Here is a 20,829-nt window from a genome sequence, read left to right on the forward strand (position 1 = left end):
TTTAGTATTTGTGATTAAGTATGTGTTTTATTTTGTAGGATTTAGTCAAATCGAATGAGAGGTCATTGATATATAAACTAGAAATTATTTAAGAGCTTGTGCAGAACTTTGGAGTTAAAAAGTAATATAAAACAAATATTTTGAAAATACTCTTTTTCTAAAACCTATGCAAACCTATTATTTGCCCAAAAGACAGCCTACTTTACCAAGCTGTGCTTTTTTCTTACTGGGAATGATTTAATTATTGAGAAGATTTTAGGTACTCCTCTGTTTTTATTGATCTCTCTATTGTGAAGCATGCATAACTTAAGTAAAGTTAAGAAAGGCAACATCACTGCAAATCAAAACCTTGTTCTACAGCAAACCAGAAAAGCAATGCATTTATCTGAATGGTATACATACCTATTGTTTCATGGTGGTGGTGTGTACGCAGCTTTTCATAATGCTTTATAATAATGTTTTAGCCTGATACCAGTTTTTCTTAGTACAGCTGAGTAACAGGAAGAAGATGACTTTCATGAGGCATTTCTGTGGTCTCTCAGCCTACAATACCTTAAGTCTGGTATGGTAAACGAGATGTCTAACAGGCTCTTATACAGCCTTCTCATTAATTTTGGGTACTTTGAATGGAGAGGAAAACAAACAAAAAATCACACAGTCTGTGTTCTGTGTAAGGGCCACAGAGGTATCACAAAGGGTCTACAGAAGAGCTGTGCCAGCTGTGGTGCACTTTTGGGTACTCCAGAAAGTGCCTGGAGGAAGCAAATGAGGCTGCAGCAAAAGGACTGGGAACAGAGTTTGAATCTGATGCAATTGTGGATATCCCATGGATATAGTTGCTGTGATGTGGAAGAAAATGTGAAATGGTTGTTGTAGTGCTTGAAGTTGATAGACATGGGAAATAAGTAGCAGTGTGTGGATGATGAGATGAATTCTGGCAAATCATTATTTTATAGAGACGCTGATCACCTGGGGTATGAAATGCATCTTGGCAGATAGTGATGTTGAAAAGAAGGACTGGTGAGAATGTGGTAGATAATCAATTATCACAGGTGTATACTGTAATACAGTAAAAGCGTTTTGGTATAATAGAAGGGGGCAAACAGAGGGACTGAGCAGCATATAATATCACCAAGTTAATTGTGACTTCACACGTGTTTTCTTCCTTGACACTTCAGAAGGTACTTTGATAACCTGAAACAGTTTTGGAGAAGTGGTACAAAGATAAAACATTCAATAAGACTTTTGCTACAGTGCAGACTGAGGCTCAGTCATTGTAGTATATTCAGGAGAAGATCAGAATCAAATTACTTCCCAGTCCAAGTACATTGAATGGGAAGAGATTTGTGATAACAGTACTTTTTTAGTCTTCCAGAATCTAATGGCTAGCTGGGTACAATGTACTAAGGAGTTACCCTTCTTAATACATTACATGAGACTGAAAGTGAATTTCCTTTCCGTTAAGGGCTTATAGATTTAATTCCTGATGCTGCTAATTAGAAGACAAGCTATATACAAGTTGCTCGTTAGAATCTACTGGTCTGCTTACATTGAAGATCAGACTAGATGATTTTGTGTTGGTAATAAAAATATGTTTGTAACTAGGAAAAGCTACATAGTGAATGGTTGTCATTTTTTGTGCATAGGCTTATTTTGAAATTAGCACTTCCAAAGGCTAAAGAGAATAACCATGTATGTTCTTATAAAGTCTTTCATCCATGGTTTTCTACTTGTGGGATGGAGAATGTCTTAGAAGCTGTCATTCCTAAGATGACATGAATACTTATTATGAACATCTGATCTGTAGTTGCTTAAATTTACAGGGATATGATTTTAAAATGTCTTAAGCAGTAACTTTTCTTTAGCAGCTTTCATCTAAACATCTTAAGACCGAACCTGGTAGTAGAAAATTTTTCTCACTGAGAGTTTTTATCACTTTGTTTCTGTAAACTAATACTATAGAATTCAATGAGATTTCATTTTCATTTTGAGCTCAGGTATTCATTAAAATCAGTTTTGGTTTTGTTTTTTAGTTAAGACTTGCATATCGAAATGCACAGGCTTGGAGTCCTGTTCAGTCTCTGAATCGTAATAGCTCAAATATCTGTAAAATATAAGCTTGAATCTGGTTTGAAATGCTTTCTATACTTCTTCTTTTGTGATAGATAATTTGAGAATTGAACATTAACATATAGAATTACTGTATGTTTAGTGAATGGAATTGTTAAATAGGAATGAGCAGGACAGCTGCTAATTACAAAGGAATTGATGTAATTTGGGAGCTGTTGTAGCTAAAATATTCTGGCTTAATCTCACATTTTCTTAAACTACAGTGAATTTAACTTGCGACTTATGTAGGGTGGTGAGAATTTTCCTTCCGTCCTTGTTGTTGTAACACATGCACGTGTGTTTGTGTATGAACACCTACCTATGTGTGTATATATGTCTGCATCTCGGTAACTTAAATTTTGTCCTTTGAAGTGTGGTGGTTCTTAAGTAAGTTCTTAAATACAAATTGGAGTTTTCAGAAATCCTTACTTCTACGTAACTTTAGAAATAGTTACCATTGTGTTAAGACCCATATTTTGAGAGGGGAGAGTAACGTGCTTCTAAAGAACTTCAGATCTGCATGGGATAATTTAAAGGAATTTACCTGTGAGGCTGACAAGAAGAACAAGACAGATGAACCATGCTGTCACATGTGAACGTGAGATATAAGCGTGCTTGTTGAGCAGACAAATAGTGGGAACTGATCCTAGGTGGATAAGTAGTATTTATTAATATTGTAATGTCCTTTTTAACAGGACCAGACTTAACAGTAAATAGCTGATTCTTATCTCCTTAGAGGATAATACTCAAAGCTTTAAAATCTTGAAGTACTACTTTTCTCTGTACAGTCAACAGCAGGAGCATCATTACTGGCTAACGCCTCACCTCTGACGCTCATGGCATCACCCCTGTCCGTAACCAGTCAGAATGTGACGTCTGCACCATTAACTCCTTTTGGGATGCTGGGTGGCCTTGTTCCTGTGACCGTGCCCTTCCAGTTTCCCTTGGAGCTGCTTGGCTTTGGGACGGACACAGCTGGAGTGACAACCACCTCGGGATCTACCTCAGCGGCTTTCCACCACAGCCTAACTCAGAGTGAGTGGAATTCCTCATCACACTATGCTGTAGGGAAAGATGCTTGCTGAATGTGGAAATTAAGAAGGAAAGCCATTCAGTTCTGAGACACTTAGATTTGGTTCATGAAAATCCCTAAAGGAGAGTAAATGTGACTTCTCTGTTAAAACTTTATGTAATTATCCAGATGTTATGAATCACCTTTGACAGATGATTAACTTCACTGTTAAATTTATAATATATAACTGCTTTTGTACATGCATTTTTGGGTTAACTTCTTCCTCTATCTTCAAAAAGAAATGCACCTTAAGATTTTCTCAATTTCACCATACAGATATGAGACTTAATACTGTGATTCATCAAAATATCCTTAGCTCAGTAATGGCTTAGATACTCTGATACCAAACCATTTTCTTACAGGAAGGGATCAATCCAGGTGGGATTTATTATTTGCAATTGCTTAAAAGAATTTCTTTAAGCTTTTAATCTGTAGCAATTTTGGCCTTTCTGCCAAATGAGCTAGTATGAAGAGTTGCATCCCAATAGTAACGCATGATCCTTGTTCTGACTTTTGATTAACCATATGTGAACAGGTCTGTTTTTATTGACTTGTATACCAGCCATCAGAATCCTATCAGGTATTATTTTTTGTTGCTGTTGAGATGTCTTCAGAAATCTGGGCAAATTATCATGTTATGATAGCTTTAATTTTAAAAATAAAAGCTTCCTATTTTGCTAAGGCTGCCATGGTTCTTAAGATTTATTTTCCATCTTTGTTTTTCTCCTCCTTTTTACCCCAGACTTACTGAAGGGTTTACAGCCAGGTGCTCAGCATGCAGCAACGCTGTCTCACTCACCTCTGCCTGCTCACTTGCAGCAAGCTTACACAGGTAAAGATACATTTCTCTTACTACTTTTTTAACTTAACAGATTTATGCCCTAGACTGAAATGCATACACCAAATTCAAAATTGGTTTAGAGAAGACAGAACAGGAACAAGCTTTGATAGCAGTGGACAGTGCAAATTCTATTATAGCAGTATTTTTGGAACCCAAACACAAGTAGAAAAACAACATTCAATGCCAGACACTAAAAAGCTCAAAAATCTCAATATAATAAAATATTTTATTATAGCAGTTTGCAAAACGTAAGCATTCAAATTCAGCCAATAGAAGAAAAGGACTGCTACATATGAGATACTATCATGATTTTTGCAGACTGTATAGTCTATACTGGGAGGAAAATGGATTGTTTTTTCCACTACATCTTAATATCTCATCTTTCAGCTAGAAGCCTCTTCATGATTCTTGCAGTTGGGTATGCATGTGTGAATAAATGTGATAGTTTTGTAGTGGAAGACCAATCTTCCCTGGGAATCTTATGCTTTAAGTTACATATTTTTGATTGAAAGGAGTAACTTGAAGTATAAAACCTTTCTCTGTTTGTAAAGCTTAGAGTTGGAAAAACTATCATAAAATTATAGAAGGTGGCAGAGTGTGCTCCTTTATTTGCCAGTAAAGGGAGTACAAAAGGTGGCAGTGGCACAGTGGATTCTTTATACTGAATTTGCAGTACTTGGCTCCAGAACCAGGGCAGTGTTGTAAGAGGCTGTGAAAACAAACTAATCACTCATGTGATATCAACCTTGGTTTCTTTTGTCAGTGAGTACCGTGGGTGGGCTTAAAATTCTCACAACGTTAAGACTTCTAAAGAAAAGATTGATTTTTTTTTTTTTTTGTAGTATCACAGGCTGCAACTTAAAATACCATGTCTCTAAACATCTTGGTGTAAAGCTTGATGTCTCTGGTTTCATCAGTCCTATTAAAAAAAAATAATATTGAAAATATGTAAAGTCCAACATGATATAAAGACAGTGCATTTTCTGATGATGCTAAGGATGAATGTTCCAAGTATGTCTTGTAAGTTACAAAATAAGTTTGTTCATGTTTTTATTCTTCCTCTTCTTTTCCTGTTTCTAAATTGCAGATGGAGGCCAAAGTAAAGGGGACACTAAGTTACAGCGGAAAAACCAGTGACTTCTAGACAAGCAAGGGAGCTGAAGCAGTTCTGGTTGGCTGACAGAATCTGCCCAGTTGGGAAAGTGCTTATTGTCACAGGGCTGCTGTTTCTGTCGATGTTTACATATTCTGATCCCAAGCACTGTGGTGAGAGGAAGAAGAAAAAGAAAACAATACTTGATCAAAGAGAGAAGGAAAAGGGGGACTGGTGCTCCTGGTCATGCAGACTGGTCATAGTTTGATCTTGCCTAAAGAAACAAACATTTTTTTCATCTGTTCTGATTGGCTTTTAAAAGAAATTGATTGTCAAACCCACAGCAGCACAAACATTTTTTTCTGGGTAATATCCAATAAAAAGTTGAAAGCGTGAGAGGAGCTAGAATAGGTCTCTCCATCCATTGGGTGAGGTGGAATCATGTACTTCACAATTTCCTGAAGTGCCCCGTATAAGATCATATGTAGGTCCTGAGTGTACCGTGTGGTTGTGGACCAAAGGTTATATAGATTAGAAGTGGTGCTGGGGTACTTTGTTGTATTTAAAACCTTACAGAAATGCAGTTTGTGATGTGGGCATTTTTTCAGCTTTACAAGGCTCTTTGGCTATAGAGAGCCTATGGATGTATGCAGTCTCATTGGTTCCAGAGAGCTATCTTCAAAAACAAATCTCCTGGTACATGAGATGTGAGAGACAGGCTACTGGGAAACCCTTTGCTCCTTGTTTATTTTTTTTGTTTTAACATGACTTACATAGGGAGGAAGGGTGTGTGGAAAATTTTCATCATACATAAAAAGGAAACCAACATTTTATTGGTCACACTAGCATTTCTTTCCCACATCCTTTTTTTTTTTTTTTTTTTTGAAGGCATGCTAGGACTCTTTCAGTCCCTCCATTTAAGTTTTCCTTTCCCTTGTGCTTATCTGCTACTGACATTAAGTAATGTTCTATCACATCTTTCATAAAATACAGTTAATTCTTTACCCATTCTAGATCTTCCTCATCTGTCATGTAACTCCTCCCAAAAGCCATGCATTATCCTGATTTGCTAGTAAAAAAAAAAAAAAAGCTGAATGTGACTTACTCCAGAGCCAGGTTAATACTGCTTCAGGCATTAGCCAAAGAGGAGTCGTTCAAAAGCGACCAGAGGTGCCTTCTCTTCTGGGGCTGAATGGATCGTCTCCAGCATTTCCAGCCCCTGCTGGCCTGGAGAGTCTCCAACCTGAACTCTTTCTTTCATGGTAGCACAAAACTGCAAAGCTGGCTATTTTTTTATAGCAATACATGGACTGGTTCATTTGTAAGGTTAGGAAGTATCCAGCACATGTTGCACTTTTGACACTAGGACAGAACTCTGCTGTAGAACCCCTTGCGCTGTTAGATAAAAGATGAGAGTGACAGAAACTGAAATAAATCCTAGGGGAAAGACGCAACTAAAATTGTATGATGCCCTTCTCCTTCAACCCTGAAACATTCCTGATCAGAGATGCTGAAATTCCTACTAGCTAGTCTTTCCAGTAGTTTGAGGTGGGTTTGAACCAGTGATTACTGGTCATCTCATCTTCCAGCGATACCTTGACCATGGATAATGAATCTTCAGTGTTTTTGCTAGATTAACTTATAGCTTTCAGGTTACTTTTACATGTGACTTATTTTTCTTAGACCAGAGAACAATTTCTTTTCTATTTAGAGCTCATTTTAATTTTATATAAATATATATATATATATACATGAATCTAAAATAATATATATTGTGTATTTAGTATAAAGATGTTGGGTTGAGCTCAGCAATAAATGTTTTTGCACAACACTTCTGTGAAAGACACATTGAATTAAAATAAGATTCATTAGTTCATGAATTTCACTCCATAGCATCAGCTAATTAGATGCCTTTTAGCTAATGCTAATGTTTCGTATGTGGCATGTTGATTAGATAAGCTTGCATCTTAGTCAAGGTTATTTAGAGTTGAAACATACAGCTACATAGACTCTTGCATTCCTACTAATGTGCAAATTCTATTGAACGTTAAGTACCACAACCTATTTAGATTGCAAGCCTTATCTGATTTTTCTTTTTCTCCAGGAAGGGTTGAAGGAAGAAAACTTTTTTTTGAGGCCTAAGAGAATGTTGATTTTTTTTTCTGAATTGTCAAACCTGATACTTTTTAACAACCTGTGTAGCTAAGGGAGTTGCAGTAGTTGAGCCATCAAGCAGCAATATATTAAAACACACAGAATAACCCACCAAAAAAAAAAATGTCCTAAGAGTTCTACCTCTTCTGTGTTTTCTTCATCAAAGCATCTCATCCAAATTTACATCTCTCGTCTTCATAGTTGCTAAATGAAACTTCAATTGGGAGACTTGTGGCCCTTTAGAATAACAGCACAAACTTTCTTTCAACGTCCCTCCCTCTCTTTCTGCAGGTACGACTCACCTTCAGTTAAGGGATATCCTCTCCAAACCTTGAGGATAGAAACTAGTCCTGTCTGTATGGCCTATTGAGCTTCTCAGTTTTTGGAAACAAGTAAACTGATACTGATGGTGAGAATTAAGATGACCATACAGTCTTCATGCCAGTTCAGACAGTCCCCTAGAGGGTAACTGCCTTCAGTCATTATACTGCCGAGCTGCTTTGGAATCAGCAACATAGTGATGAAGGAGTCGGTGTTGCCTTTTCCCTATTCTTCTGTGTTAAACCTATCAAGGCCAAATTAAAGGGAATAATAGGGTGGCTCCCAGAGACATTTTTGGTTAGCACAAACAGGATGGGGAAGTGAAAATTTTCTGCAGTGTCCAAATGCAAAACTAGGTTAATGTTTTACTATATTCTGCATAGCAGCTCTCCTAGTGACATTTCCCCCCAGTTTTTTACTACTTTTTAAGGGCCTCTGGTAATAAATAAACTGTAGTTGTACATACTAAGTAACCCTCAGTATTCACAAGCAATAAGAAAGCCAAGTAGAGCTGTCTTTTCCAGGCAGCAGGGCTGAACTCAGTTTGGGGTCTGTGTATGAGCTAGCATGTCAAGCTCACTGAAAGCCCCAAACAAATGCAAGCAATAATTTCACACACAGGTCTTAGATGTTAAAACCCTCTGAGTAATATTCTCTGCTACATGATCCAAAGTCCCCAAAGTCATGGTAGCTATTGTAAATCCTTTTGAGACACTTGCAAAGTAAGAAGGAAGGCGTCAGGCCACATGAAAAACAGGCTGCAAATTTCTGATACCTTGGACTGTAACTGCAGTGTTCTCCTACTCCAAGATGGCCTAAATCAGTTTGTCCAGCCTTCTCTGATGATTCAAGATACGAGTCACAAGTGTGGATGCTGTGGGTTTCACATCTGTTTTCTGCTAATCAGAAGTAACTTTTAATTACTTGGGTTCTACTTCTTGTTTGAATCCAATCAAAGTTGTCTGATGCACAGAATTGGGGGTGGGACAGGTGCCAAGAGCCTGTTTCCTTCCTCAGTCCCATCACCTGACCCTTCCTCCACACTCCTCCTCCACTTGGTGCAAGACCCTTGAGGACATGAAAACAGAAATCCTGCAACTCTCCCAAGCTGCCATCAGTTGTGTGAACCATTAACCCTCTGGGAGTCATCTTGGACTCCGACTAACTTTATCACATTTGCTGCTACATTCATAAAATGAACTTTTAGCTGTATTTATTAGCAAATTTTAATCTAGTTTACAGTTTGTTTGGTTTTCTTTTGAGTAGTTTTTGCCCACAGATGAATTAGAAGTATTGGGGTGTTTGGGTTTTGTTTTTTGTGGTTTTTTTTTTTTTTTTCTTTTTTTTTTTTGAGTGAATTGCTAAAGGCACAGTGGTCCCTCTCCTGTTTTTGTTTTGTTTTGTTTGCAGATGGAATTGCAGGAAAATCTGCAGTCAGGCTAAGCTGTGGAAGGCTTCCTCCCACACCTATCTTTAATCTTTTGCTGAATTAGGGGGAAATCACTAAAGGGACACTTGCTTTTTGTTTGTTTCATAAAATTATCCAGAAAGTGAAAGCAGTAGGTAAATGACTGATTAATTAACACTTTATGCAATTTTAATTTTATAGAAATTAAAAAGTTGGTAGCTTTTTGATTGGTCCTAGCTCTGGTGAAATGGCTGTTACCCTCCATGACTTACTTGATTCAGGCCTTTGTCCTTTGTTTAAGTGCCTTTTTTTATTTTATTTCCCTACCCTCTTAAACTGTTCTCAGAGATCCTGAAGTGCTGGAAGGCATTTTGGAGGAAAATCTTAAGCTTGCCAAGATAGATGGCTTTATGCTGTTATACTATTTTTCCCTTTTGTAAAAAAAAAAAGAAAAAAAAAGTGTGTAATGTATGTGACTTCATTCATAGCTGCTGTACCATGGCGTTGGTTCTGTATGCTTGTGTGCTTTCTTTCTCTCACGCTCACACATGTGTGCGCACACGTACATACACAGCAATATTCCCGAGAATCCCATAACCGTGTTCATCCTCCTACGTTCTGCTGGCGCTGTTAAACATTTGCATACAAAAGGGGAACGTTTGGGCAAAGGTGGCAGTACAATAAAAGCGTGCGTGTGTGAATGTGTAAACGTGTGTGAGAGAAAGGAAGTGGCTAATGAGATTGAAACTTGTTATATTTTTCTCTGGAGGTTTTAAATTTGGGTCTTAATTCACAAGTACAACTGACAACGTTAAATACCGGACTGCTTCACACTATTACTGAACTTGAGGCAAAGATGTGTGGCTAACCTAACTGAAAGAAGTGGGGAAAGAAGAAGGTTAAAATAGCTTGTAACAATTTTGAGTTGAGATGAACTGCAAGGAATCTTGTGTATGGCTAGCCATGCCTGCATGGCGCTGGTTATTGCAAGAATTCTTAACATTTACCAAAGTTGTCACTTCCTACCGGGTGTCACGCGTGAGAAGGAACTTGGTATAAACTGCAAGAATGCAGCTGCTCTTTGAAGTTAAACCTGACTATACTTCACAAGCTGCCTAAATCATTCACCTTTGAGTACTTTTCTCGCTGTACTTTTTCTTGCTGAGATTTCATTAATGGTTTGTTCTCTTAAAATAATGAACAGTAAGTTTGTGTATTGTTGGCTGCAAGTGAACACTCAAATAGTGTCTGTGCTTGTTTGCTTGTCCTCTGACAGAATCAGTGATCTGCAATAGATCTTCTAGTGATTTTAACTATTCTGTGCTGAGGATACATCTGACTTACTATTATTAGAAACATGCATATCTGAAATCAGCAATTCATTTCTAAACTTAAGGTAACATGTGAGCATCACTAGACTGTGCTTGTTCCGTGATGCTTCCACTGGGGGAGACCTGATTTTGAGTTGCAATATGAAAAGGAAGTGTTTTACCTTCTCTTTTCAGAAACCAGAGTAGGAATGGCTAGAAGAGTCCTTCATACTTAAGTGGAGAGCCCATCTAGAGAGCCAACAGTAAGGTACCAAATGCAACATGTTCCTGTGGCAGAAAATAGCCTAACTGCTATTCCAGTTATCACATTCAAATGAACCTGTTGAAATGAGGCCATTGGTAGATTTCTTTTACCAATCTAACAGTGCTGGGGATAGTACTATTGCTGGTAGCTTGGTCAGTTGGAGTGAGAGCACGTCCTAATCTGCCTTAGGTTGAGTGTGAGAGTTATTCTGTAGTTATCCACATCCACCTATGGCAGTGACTTGAGGTGACTGGGCTCTTCTGTTGCTGTTCAGTCTCTTTCAGGCATGTGTGCTCTTTATTCTAAGCCTATCTGAAAGATTGGAAGTCTACAGCTGGCACTGCTGGTTGACTGTTGTGGTGTTTTTAACACCTGAGGCTGTTCTGAAAATCACCATCAGTCTGCTGCTGCTTAAAAAATCACTGCCAAAATAAGCAGCCAGAATTAGCCTGGCTTAGCCACTGGAAATATAACCAAACGTTGTTGGGGAATGCTCTGGTTGTGGAGAAGTCTGGTGTGGCTCCATCATCCTTTTTCTGTGACCCAATGATTCCTTGCTGCTGTAATAGCCTTTTGGGGCCGCAGGAAGCCCCGCTGCTGCTATGTGTTATGCTGAGAGATCAGCATGGCCTGGAATTGGGGATGCACAAAAGATTCCCTATGGCCATTTTTGCACACTCCTTGTAAGTGATACTGTGCTGATCTTGTCAGTTGTCAGTAGTGGAGGATATAGGTCTGTTGTTTTGTAGACATTCTTTGACAGCTATAATTATATAGAGCAACTCTGGAAAAAAAAAAAATCACACTTCATGTTTTGTATCTAGAAGTGAATTTCAGCCTCTTCCCTTGCCATGTCTCCTCCTGATCATTTAGTAACCATTAACTAACAAGTTTTTCTTTATGCTGAAGTAATCCAAAACAAGCAGCGCACATTGCCTTCTATCATGCTTATTACTAAAGGTGTTTTTTTTGGCCCAGCAGCATGTGCAGATGTATTTCTTGAACAGATTCGGTTACATTTGTCACTGTCCAGTACCAACAGAAAAAGGCAAGAGAATCAACCCAAACCAGTCAGGAGATACCACTGCTGCAGGCCAAACCAAGTAGCTGCTGAGGCAGCCAGAGCTGCTTTGAGACTTCTCAGATTTCACCAGTGGAATGGGAGGTGGGGGAAGAAACTTTCTTGTGTTCTCAGCTTTCTCCAGATAAGGCCTTAGTTTGATTAGTAGTCACTAATATCAACTATGCAGATAAGTATTCTTTACATGTCTCAGTGTTACATGCATTCCTTCCCTCAGCTACCCTGTTAATACATGTTGAAGTTTTACCCAAAGAAAATTGAATATTTTTTGAATGTCTGTACTGCAGAACTCTTTTTGCTACAGTGAAGAAAGAAGTTTGTATTTCAAAAAAGAAACCCTTTTGCTGGTGCAACACCTAGTGTCAAGTGTCATGAAGTTGCTTCAAGAGGGAAGCTAAAATCACCTCTTGTGACAAGTCTTAGTCTGAGAGCTTTCAGAATATTCAGCTCTCAAAATTGGTTTAAAGAACCCGCAGCAATGTTGTTTTTTTAATGTACTGATTGGATTTGGGGAGAAGCTAATGAGATCCTGTGTTTCCTTCCAATATCAGAAGTAAATCAATTCCTCACTTAAATGAAGTTGCTTCTAAACAAGAGGAGGTATCAGCTACCCGGTAGCTGGATCTTCAAATAAAAGCTAATTTGTGATTCCCCGGGTATTTCTCGCTGATCTTTAGTCTTGTATGTAACTACAAATAACAATTTAGCTCAGAGGTGAGAACTGTAGTGTGTGTTTTATTGCCAGTAATTCCATCATGTAGCAATTAGTACCATGTTCTTGCATAGTTCTCAAGGTCCCTGTTGGAAATAGATGGAGAAATATTTTTGGACTACTGTTTAAAGAAAAAAATTTACAAAAATCATTAATGCTATTTTCCCCAAAAAGTCTACTGAGCAGCATTATATTTTAGCCGTTAAACTGTAGTACCCTTGTTCTGTGATTTGTCTCTTGTAGTCTTCTTTTTACTGAGGGTTAGAAGCATTTTGTGAGTAATCCTTAAAATGTTGGTATTTTCTAGCTTAAAGTCAGGTGCTTATAATAAAAGGCCATCTGTGATTGTAACGTCTGATGATAACAAAAGCACTATGTTAAGAATATTTCATTGAAAATACAGGTGCGGATTGTAAGGCCCTTCAGTTCTGCCTGGTAACGAGGCTTAGTCAAGAGCAGAGCTTCCACATCAATTCCTGCCCACCCAGCCAAGGGCAGTGGGGGTCCTCCCACAGACAGGTTTGGCCTCTGTATCCTTTGTTGTCACATTTGGCGTATATATTTTTAGCAACTTTGGATATAACCAGCTTAACCCTACCTGACTTGCTGATCCCCAGGAGAATGAAGGAGGCTATGTAAAGTGAACAGCCGAGAAACCAGTGGGCTGAGGGTTTTCCTGCCCTGCTCTGTGTGGCTTGGAGCAGTCAGTCAGTTGCCTGAGCATTTTGTTTCAAGCAAAACTAGCGTCCTTTGTAGTCCTCTTCTTCAAAGGAACGCACAGCTACTAAGATGGCAAACCTCTTTGAGTCGGTGATTCCTGTGATGCTGTACTCAGTCCCACGTGAATTTGTATCAGGTCACCTTCCTCCTTTTATTACTTCCGTATTTCGGATCATAGGGCTTAGTGACAGAGGATCCTAACAGCCACGTGCTTACCTGGTGAGCTCTCCAGAGAAACTCCCCTGCGAAATGCTCCCCTCTTGTGACAGCAAGCCTGAACAACCAAATGCAGCTACGTTTGGGTGATTAGCACCACTTTCATTTGGGTTTTAGGGAGGCGTGTTCCACTAACTTCAAGGGATACTGTGTTTTTAAATGTGTGATTTCCTTCCTCTCTCCTTATAAAACTGGACCTGAACACAAATTTTGAGTTGTTGCTTTTTTTTTTTTTTTTTTTTGGTAATAATCTCAGGACCTGAAAGATTGTAGCATTTAGTGTGTCTTAAAAATGATGTACTGTACCAGCCATGGATTTTGTAAATACACCTGTCTCCCTTTTTTGTATTTTAATTTTTTTAAGTGTGTAAGGCTCTTTGCCAGAGGAACTGGTGCCTGCTTAATTTCCATCCTGAACTGAAGCAGGAAAAAGAAGAAGCTGCTGCCACAAAAGCCTGCATCAGTTCCAAATGTGTATACTGTTCTGGTCAGTTTAATGGCTGTTAGTCCTTAGTATTATTTTTTTATTTTAATTGGGAAGCTGGTTTGTTCCCCTGCACATTCCCAGTTGTGGCTAGCAGAGCCCTATCAGGGACACTATAAATCTCTTGTGTGTGACTACTTGATGTTTTCACTCCTTCCAGATACTCAGGTTCGCCACCCCTGAGAAGTCTGATGTTCTCAGAAGTCAGGGCTGTTGGCCCTCTGCAAGAAGAGCTGGAGCATGTTTTTTGCTTTTTCAGTGCTCTGTTCCAACCAGTAACGGGGCTTGTGTCCTATGAACCTTGCAGATGCCACCAGCTTCACCACCTGTTCCTGGAGGGGCTTTCCCTCTTTTTCTTCTGCTTTCCTGAAAGGAGTGCAAAGATTTTTTTTGGCAGCAGTTTTGCTCTGGGATCCACGTTTAGACAGCAGACCCCTGTTCTGCAGTAGGAGCCTTACGCAACTGGGTGTAGCTGTTCCCTGTCCGTAATGGCGACAGGCTTTTTTCATGAGTGTACTTTTCTTTTTTTTTTACGTCATGTGTCTGTGCTGTATTAAATAAAGAGGAATGTACATATTAGCCCTGTCTGTGTTATTTCTCACAAAAAAATAAAGATGTGGTTGGGGATGTTGGGGGGCGGATCGTTTCTCTTTGTTGTTAAATTGGATGGGGGTGGGCGGTTGCTACAGCTTCCTTCAGCTGAGGCAACCCCGAAGCAAGGGCAGCACTTCCAAAGCGGTTTATAAGGAGGGGACCGTCCCTCCGGAGGCCGTTACTTCGAGGCCCGGCCGTGCCCTCCTCGCCTGGCCCTGCTCTGGCGGCTCATGGCGGCCGCCATTTCCCTGCTCCCCGCTCGCGGGCGGCGGGAGGCAGGCGGGAGGCGCCGCCCAATCAGCGCCCAGCGAAGGAACGAGGGGCGGGGGGCTGGCAGAAGTAGCACCGCCGCGCAACATTGTCCGTGGCAGCCCCAGTGGCCTAATGGATAAGGCATTGGCCTCCTAAGCCAGGGATTGTGGGTTCGAGTCCCATCTGGGGTGGATTTCCCTTTTTACCTTTTCTAAAAAAAATATTATTTTTATTATTATTTTTTTTAATTAAAAAAAAATATTTGTTTTTTCTGCGTCCAAAACGCAGACCCCGAAGCCCCCGCGACGGGGCGGTCGGGCGTTGCCCGGGACTTTCGTTGCACGAAGCTTCCCTGAGCACCGCCGCTCTCCCCTCCCCGCCCAGCAGGCGGCCGGGGCCCGGCCTCGCCGCTCGCCCCCGGCCGCTCGGGAGAAGCGGGGGCGCGGGGGCGGGCCGCGATCGCTCCGCTCGGCGCTCCGCAGCCGGCCCTGCCGCGAGATGGCGGCGCTGGGCTCCCCGCTGCGCACCCTCCGCGGGCTCCTCCGCGAGCTGCGGCTGGCGAGCGGCCCTCCCGGCCGGCCCTACCGGGACACGGCCGCCTACCGGCACCTCCTGGCGGCCTTCCGCGCTCACCGGGTACGGCGGCGGCCGCCGCGGCTCCCCCCCCCCTTCTCCCGGCGGCGGCGGCGGCGTGAGGTGAACTTCGCCTCCTTTAGCACTGTCGCCTCCTCTCCGCAGGTCACCAGCGAGAAGCTGTGCCGGGCCCAGCAGGAGCTGCACTTCCAGGCCGCCACCTACCTGTGCCTGCTGCGCAGCGTGCGGCACCTGGCCGCCCTGCACCACGAGTACCACGGCCGGGGGGAGCGCTCGCCCGAGGAGGTGGCCGGGCTGGTGGGCTTCCGCCTGCCCCAGCAGCCCGGAGGCAAGGGCTGAGGCGGCCGCCGTGCGCCTGCCGTCGGCTCCCCAATAAACGAGCCCCGGGAGGGGAGGCCCCGCTGGCTTGGTGTGTCGTGGTGCTTTGCTGTCGGCGGGTGTGGGGTGAACGGGGAGAAACAGGGAATCCGCTCCCCAAGGTTATCGAGGGTACCTGGCCTGCCTCTGGGTGCCCGGTGTGACAGGCGGCCACAGGGAACAAGGGGGGTTGCCTATAACGGAAAACCAGGCCAAAAACCTCATTGCTCTGTTCATGAGAGTTACAACTGTGTTTTCTTGCCCTAAATCTCTAGGTGAAATTTGCCCGTTTTCTGCAGGGTTTTCCTGCCATAGTCTGTACATTGGAAAATTCCCAATGGAAAAAGCCCAATTTCCCATTCCAATTTCCAAAGGAAAGGCCCTTTCTTTGGAGCATCAGAAGGTTCTTGTGAGTGCTGCTGGAGCACTTCCCACCTAGAAGATTTTCATCCATGGCAGTGACCTACTGATAATAACTCAAAATACTGCTACCTAATGAACTGCAACTTTCTGAATGTCTTGGCAGGGTTGACATTCACACTAGGCTTTTTATGCATGTTTCACCATGAATCCTGGGGCAGCTTCATTTATCAGTGAAATGACACCTGCTAGTTACACCAGATGTGTGAGCTGGATGACAATGAGTTACAGTCCCAGCAACAATGCTGTTTTGTTGTCCTGCAACCTGGAACAGCAAGTTTATTTTTACAAGGAAAGAAACACAGGCTTCAACTGTCAGAAGAGGTTTGTTCTGTGCACGACGCATAAGAAACCTGTACCAGGGGTGACTTACAGGGGCTATAAATGCCAGGCTGCGCTGTAACCGCGGGAGGAGCTTAATAAAGAGCCACCAACAAAAGCGCGCTCGGCTGGGCTTTGCCAGGAGGGAGGACAAAGCGCTGTCAGAAACGCGCTGCGAGCCGAACCGCTTCCCCCCAGCCCTCGCTGGCCTCCCCCGTTAGTGCCCAGCAGCCCAGCCCCGGGGCGGCGGGCGGGCGGAGCGGCCCCTGAGGGCCGGGGGGGCGGCGGGCGGCGCGGAGCGCGGCCCCCTAAGATGGCGGCGGGGCGCCCGGAGCGGCCCCCGCGTCACGGCGGCCCCGCGGGGCCTCCCCGCCAATCCCCGCGCCGCGCGTCGCGGCCAATGGGCGGGCGCCGAGCGCTCGGCGGCGCTGACGTCCGCGCGGGAGCTGGGGGAGAGGGCGGGGCGGGGCGCGTGCGCGCGGGTTTCCGTTAGCGCCGGCGCGCGCGCGTGGCAGGCGGGAGGAGCGGCGGGGGGAGGGGAGGCGGCGGCACCGAGCCGGGCGCGGGGCAGAGGCTCCCCCGCTCCGCTCCGCTCCGCTCCGCCCTCCGCGGCAGCGCCCGCTGCCCTCGCTGCCCTCCGCGTCCCCCCCGCGCCCTCGGCGGGGAAGCGGGGCTCCGCCCGGGCCCGCGCGGTGACGCGCAGGGGGAGGGCCTCGGGCCGCGCCGGGCCTCGGGCCTTGTAGGCCGCAGTCGGCGTGAGGCGGCCGGGCCGGGCCGGGCCCCCGCCGCGCTCAAGATGTCGGCGCAGGCCCAGATGCGCGCCATGCTGGACCAGCTGATGGGCACGTCCCGGGACGGTAAGCGCCCCCCGGCCGCGGCCGCGCTCGGAGCCGGGGCGGGGGCCGGGAGGGGGCCCAAGGAGCCGCCGCCGCCGTTGTCCGCCCGCCCTAGGAGCGGGCCCGGGGCCCCGCGGGGGCGATGCGGCCGCCGCCGCTCTGGAGGCCCAGCCCGGCCGCCGAGCGCTGCCCGCGGGGCCCCCGGAGAAGCGGAACCGCGCCGCGGCAGGGCCCGGCCGCGTGGCTCGGCCCCGCGGGGAGCAGCGGGCGGCCCCGACCGGGCGGGGGGGCGCGGGCAGAACAGCCCCAGCCCCCCTTCCTTCGGCCGAGCAGGGCTCTCGTGTCGCTAGGGCTGTCTGAAGTCTGACCCAAACCATCATTTCGGCCGGCTGGGTGGGTCTGCCCGCCGCTCTCTGAAAGGCAGGGTTTAGTCGCTCCCAGCGGATGAGCTCCCCCATTTTTTTTTTTCCCTTTGTTAAAAAAAAATAAAAATCCCATTTTAACACCTAGAGGCAGTCATCCCGAGACAGATAGGCACAATCAGCCTTATGATCGCTTTGCGGTCGCGTTGTGAATTGGAAAATTATCGCTGTGTACAGGCTCTCAGATTTATTTTTTTATATGCTCCACAGCAATGTTTGAACGGCAGCGATCCGTAAATGTAGATAGTGTGGCGACTGCTAGGGAGGAGGAAGCCCTGGTATGATGTGTAGTATCTCATTTATGAACGAGAGAATGCTGCACCTGAGGGTAGACTGTGATTACAGATGATTTTAGTGTTCTGCATGTTGTACTCTCTCAGGTACGCTGCGTGTTTGTTGAAGCTTCGTGCTTTATTAATGATTATCTGTGTTCCCATGCACTGGGTAGGATATATGAACTGGGATTTACTTTGCACAAGCCGGTCATCTCTTGGAACCGGGGCGATATGATCATCTTTTCACTTTTTTTGATAGAATTTAGAATTTTAAATAAACGTAGCAAGTTTTCACGTACCCAGGTTATCATAAATGCTTCCTGCTACATACTTACAGCTGTTCTAAACAGGGGCACGATAACCGCATAGGAAAATCACTGCTTAATTATGGAGAGGTTGCTTTCCAGTGCAAGGCCGGTTAGCAAGTAGTCAGCATGCAGGATCTGACTTGGAGCGTTTTTTTTTCTCGTCCGAGCAGATTTTGAACGCTTCCTGTTGTGGTGTGAGCACACAGCCTGGCAATGTAACATGGTGCTCATGAAATTCAGGGCTTCCCGGTGCTAGCACCCAGATGGCTGTCTCAAAAGGGTACCTGAGACTGTGCAGTAAGCTTAAAAGGGGTGAAGGCTTTCGCACTTTTTGAATGCGTTTTCCACTGGCGGTGGAAGAAGGGCGACTGACATGTGAGAGCTGCTTAAAGATGCTAAATGACAGTTGCACTTAAGACCTAAGCCAGGAAAACCAATCGTGTACCAGGTTTCCGTTAGCTTCGTGAGAAAGCAGGCGCTTTATTGATAACTGTATCGCCCCCACCCAACCAGCTTGTAAATCCAGAGCTGCGTGTGCTGAAGTCAAAGTGGCTTACTGAGAGGAAGCATCTAAACAAAGTTGGCAGGATTGGAGAGGGTAAGGAAAAAAGGCTGTTAGCAATACTGGCTTCCATTGTTGGATTAGGTGGTGAATTGGGAATATCAGCGTAACACCATTTTATTTCTTTTTTAAAAACAAAGAAATAAAAATTCCAGTGGAGCATTATTTAAACCAGAGTGCTCCCAGGGACTGAAAAGCATCCTTTTCTGTGAAGCTGGTACCCTAGTAAATTCAAGGCCAGGTTCAAGGTCATTGAAATATTGCTGGCCTTGTGAGTCGTGGGTTTTGGCTTCTTTTTTTGTTTCACTCCCCCATCACCTCTGACAAATACTCTTGTTTCTAGTAATATGCAAAACACGGCTTTTCATTAGAGTGTGGCAGTCCTGGCATTTCTTGGTGGAGCAGAGCTCTCATTTCCTCACCTGTCCCCATTGCCTTTTATTTTGCTCTGCCTGGCAATAGAACAGATCTTAAAATGCTTCTAAAAATACCGTTTCTATATTTTGTTCAAAATTACCAAAGGGCCTTTGAATTTCCCATTCAACAGAATGTTACCCTCTGCGTAGTCTGGTGGATTTTTTTGGTTGGTTCTCTTTTTGGGTTGGAAGAAGGACTTCAAATTAAAATCTTCAGTTATATTAGAAAAAGGCAGGTCAAACACTTGGTCTGAATTTGAGCAGCAGGGTAGATAGGCTCACAGTCATGCGACACCTCTCCATGCGTGGTACTTCACTCGCTGCCCAGTACCTGCCGGGGTGTGACGTTGGATGCTCTGCCAGCCACCCTGCTGGTGCCCTCCCGTTCCTTGGCGAGGCGGTGGAGTAGAAGGGACATGGCAGGTGCTCTGTAGGTGTTCCTGGCGAGTTGCAGTTCTTAGAGGTAAATGGGGATATCTAAAAATCAGTTGTATTGCTAAAGCCGCTATGGTGAAAGTGTTCTGTGAATGACAGGTAAAGAGAGCTCTGTGAAGCACCTGTGAAACCACATTATTTTAACATGAGTGGTTTGGTATTTTTCAACATCTTAAATAAATTTACCTAACCTGAAGTTCACTTGCATGCTTCTCTGATAAGAGGTAAAGACTGGGTTGGACATGGACCATACCCAAAAATAAGTAAATAAATGCTGCATAGATTGAGATGTCAGTAAAAAGCTGGACTAACTGAATACAGTCGTGACTACAGATGGAAAACAGCATACTCTGAAGTATGTCACTGCGGGCACTGATAAGCTGGCATACCTAGAGAGGCTTAAATATAAACTACTGAGTATGTAGCATGGGTTTCCCAAATATTGAGAAATAACGAGCGCTGAAGTGAAGTCGCTGACCTTACGTACTTGCATCCCAATGTTTTATTCATGTTATGCTGTTTTTTCACCATTAGCCATTAAACTCAATGGCTTTGTCACACCTGACAGTAGTTAAAAGGTTAGTTGAAGTTGAATTTATGGCTCAGGACCAGGGCTGTGTGAACTTGTCATTCAGAGGTACAAGGAATAAGCTGATAAAGCATCATTTTTAAAATGATTTCTTTTTTAGCTCAGAGGTTCATTACATATTTCTAACAGTATGCCTGGTTTTGCCATCTCTGTTCCCTGGCAAACATAACAGTTATCCTAGTGCAAGGATCATTCCCAAGTTAATTTGTAAGTGACTTCATTTATTAAAAGAAATGTTAATATAATTGATATTAGTACCCCAGGGGTGCGGTGTTTTTTTTTTTTAAGAGCGTAGCAGAACTGGGTAAGATTGCCAAGTTTTCCCTAAAAGGCCTGATCGTAAAGATCCTGTTTTGTCTCAAATCAGCATATCTTGCTCAACTAGTTGATTTTCTGCCAGCTTGGTTACCTGATCTGCCTCGCCGCGTAAATGCTGGAGTCATTGCAAGGAACAGGCTAGAAGCAGAGGGTGGAGAAGGGTCACTGCCTTGGACAGTGGTGTAGACTCAGATGAGGTCTGAATCGTCCTGTAACTCAAACACAACATCTTGAAACTGCCAGGACTCGACCCTTGCAAAGAAATGTTTTTTTTTTTTTTTTTTTTATACAACTGCCACTACATCAAAATGAGGTTATAGTCTAAAAATATGACCAACTAGCAG

At 43.7% G+C, this 20,829-nt stretch overlaps 3 protein-coding genes across 5 annotated transcripts in view; all 3 read left to right on the forward strand.

The window, feature by feature from the left end:
* UBN2 (ubinuclein 2) overlaps positions 1 to 14,353 on the forward strand; it is a 54,674-nt gene extending 40,321 nt beyond the window's left edge. The window contains exons 15-17 of the mRNA XM_082772068.1: positions 2,898 to 3,144; positions 3,924 to 4,013; positions 5,110 to 14,353. Of these exons, the coding sequence (XP_082628194.1) occupies positions 2,898 to 3,144; positions 3,924 to 4,013; positions 5,110 to 5,159 (387 nt within the window). The 3' untranslated portion in view covers positions 5,160 to 14,353. The remainder of the gene's footprint in view (positions 1 to 2,897; positions 3,145 to 3,923; positions 4,014 to 5,109) is intronic.
* A 673-nt stretch (positions 14,354 to 15,026) lies between these two features.
* FMC1 (formation of mitochondrial complex V assembly factor 1 homolog) lies at positions 15,027 to 15,632 on the forward strand. Its single transcript, XM_082768446.1, has 2 exons — positions 15,027 to 15,268; positions 15,371 to 15,632. The coding sequence occupies exons 1-2, from the start codon at positions 15,131 to 15,133 to the stop codon at positions 15,563 to 15,565; spliced, it is 333 nt and encodes a 110-aa protein (XP_082624572.1). The 5' UTR covers positions 15,027 to 15,130; the 3' UTR covers positions 15,566 to 15,632.
* A 1,212-nt stretch (positions 15,633 to 16,844) lies between these two features.
* The window catches only part of LOC309881888 (putative RNA-binding protein Luc7-like 2), a 33,489-nt gene continuing 29,504 nt past the window's right edge, over positions 16,845 to 20,829 (forward strand). Inside the window, exon 1 of one of the 3 annotated variants that reach the window (XM_082768412.1) lies at positions 16,845 to 17,181. In XM_082768412.1, the coding sequence (XP_082624538.1) occupies positions 17,121 to 17,181 (61 nt within the window). In that variant the 5' untranslated portion in view covers positions 16,845 to 17,120. The remainder of the gene's footprint in view (positions 17,182 to 20,829) is intronic. The other 2 variants (XM_082768413.1, XM_082768414.1) reach the window with 2 other exon arrangements.

Source organism: Aythya marila (assembly GCF_965140915.1).
Source record: "Aythya marila genome assembly, chromosome: 1".
NCBI classification, from domain to species: Eukaryota; Metazoa; Chordata; class Aves; order Anseriformes; family Anatidae; genus Aythya; species Aythya marila.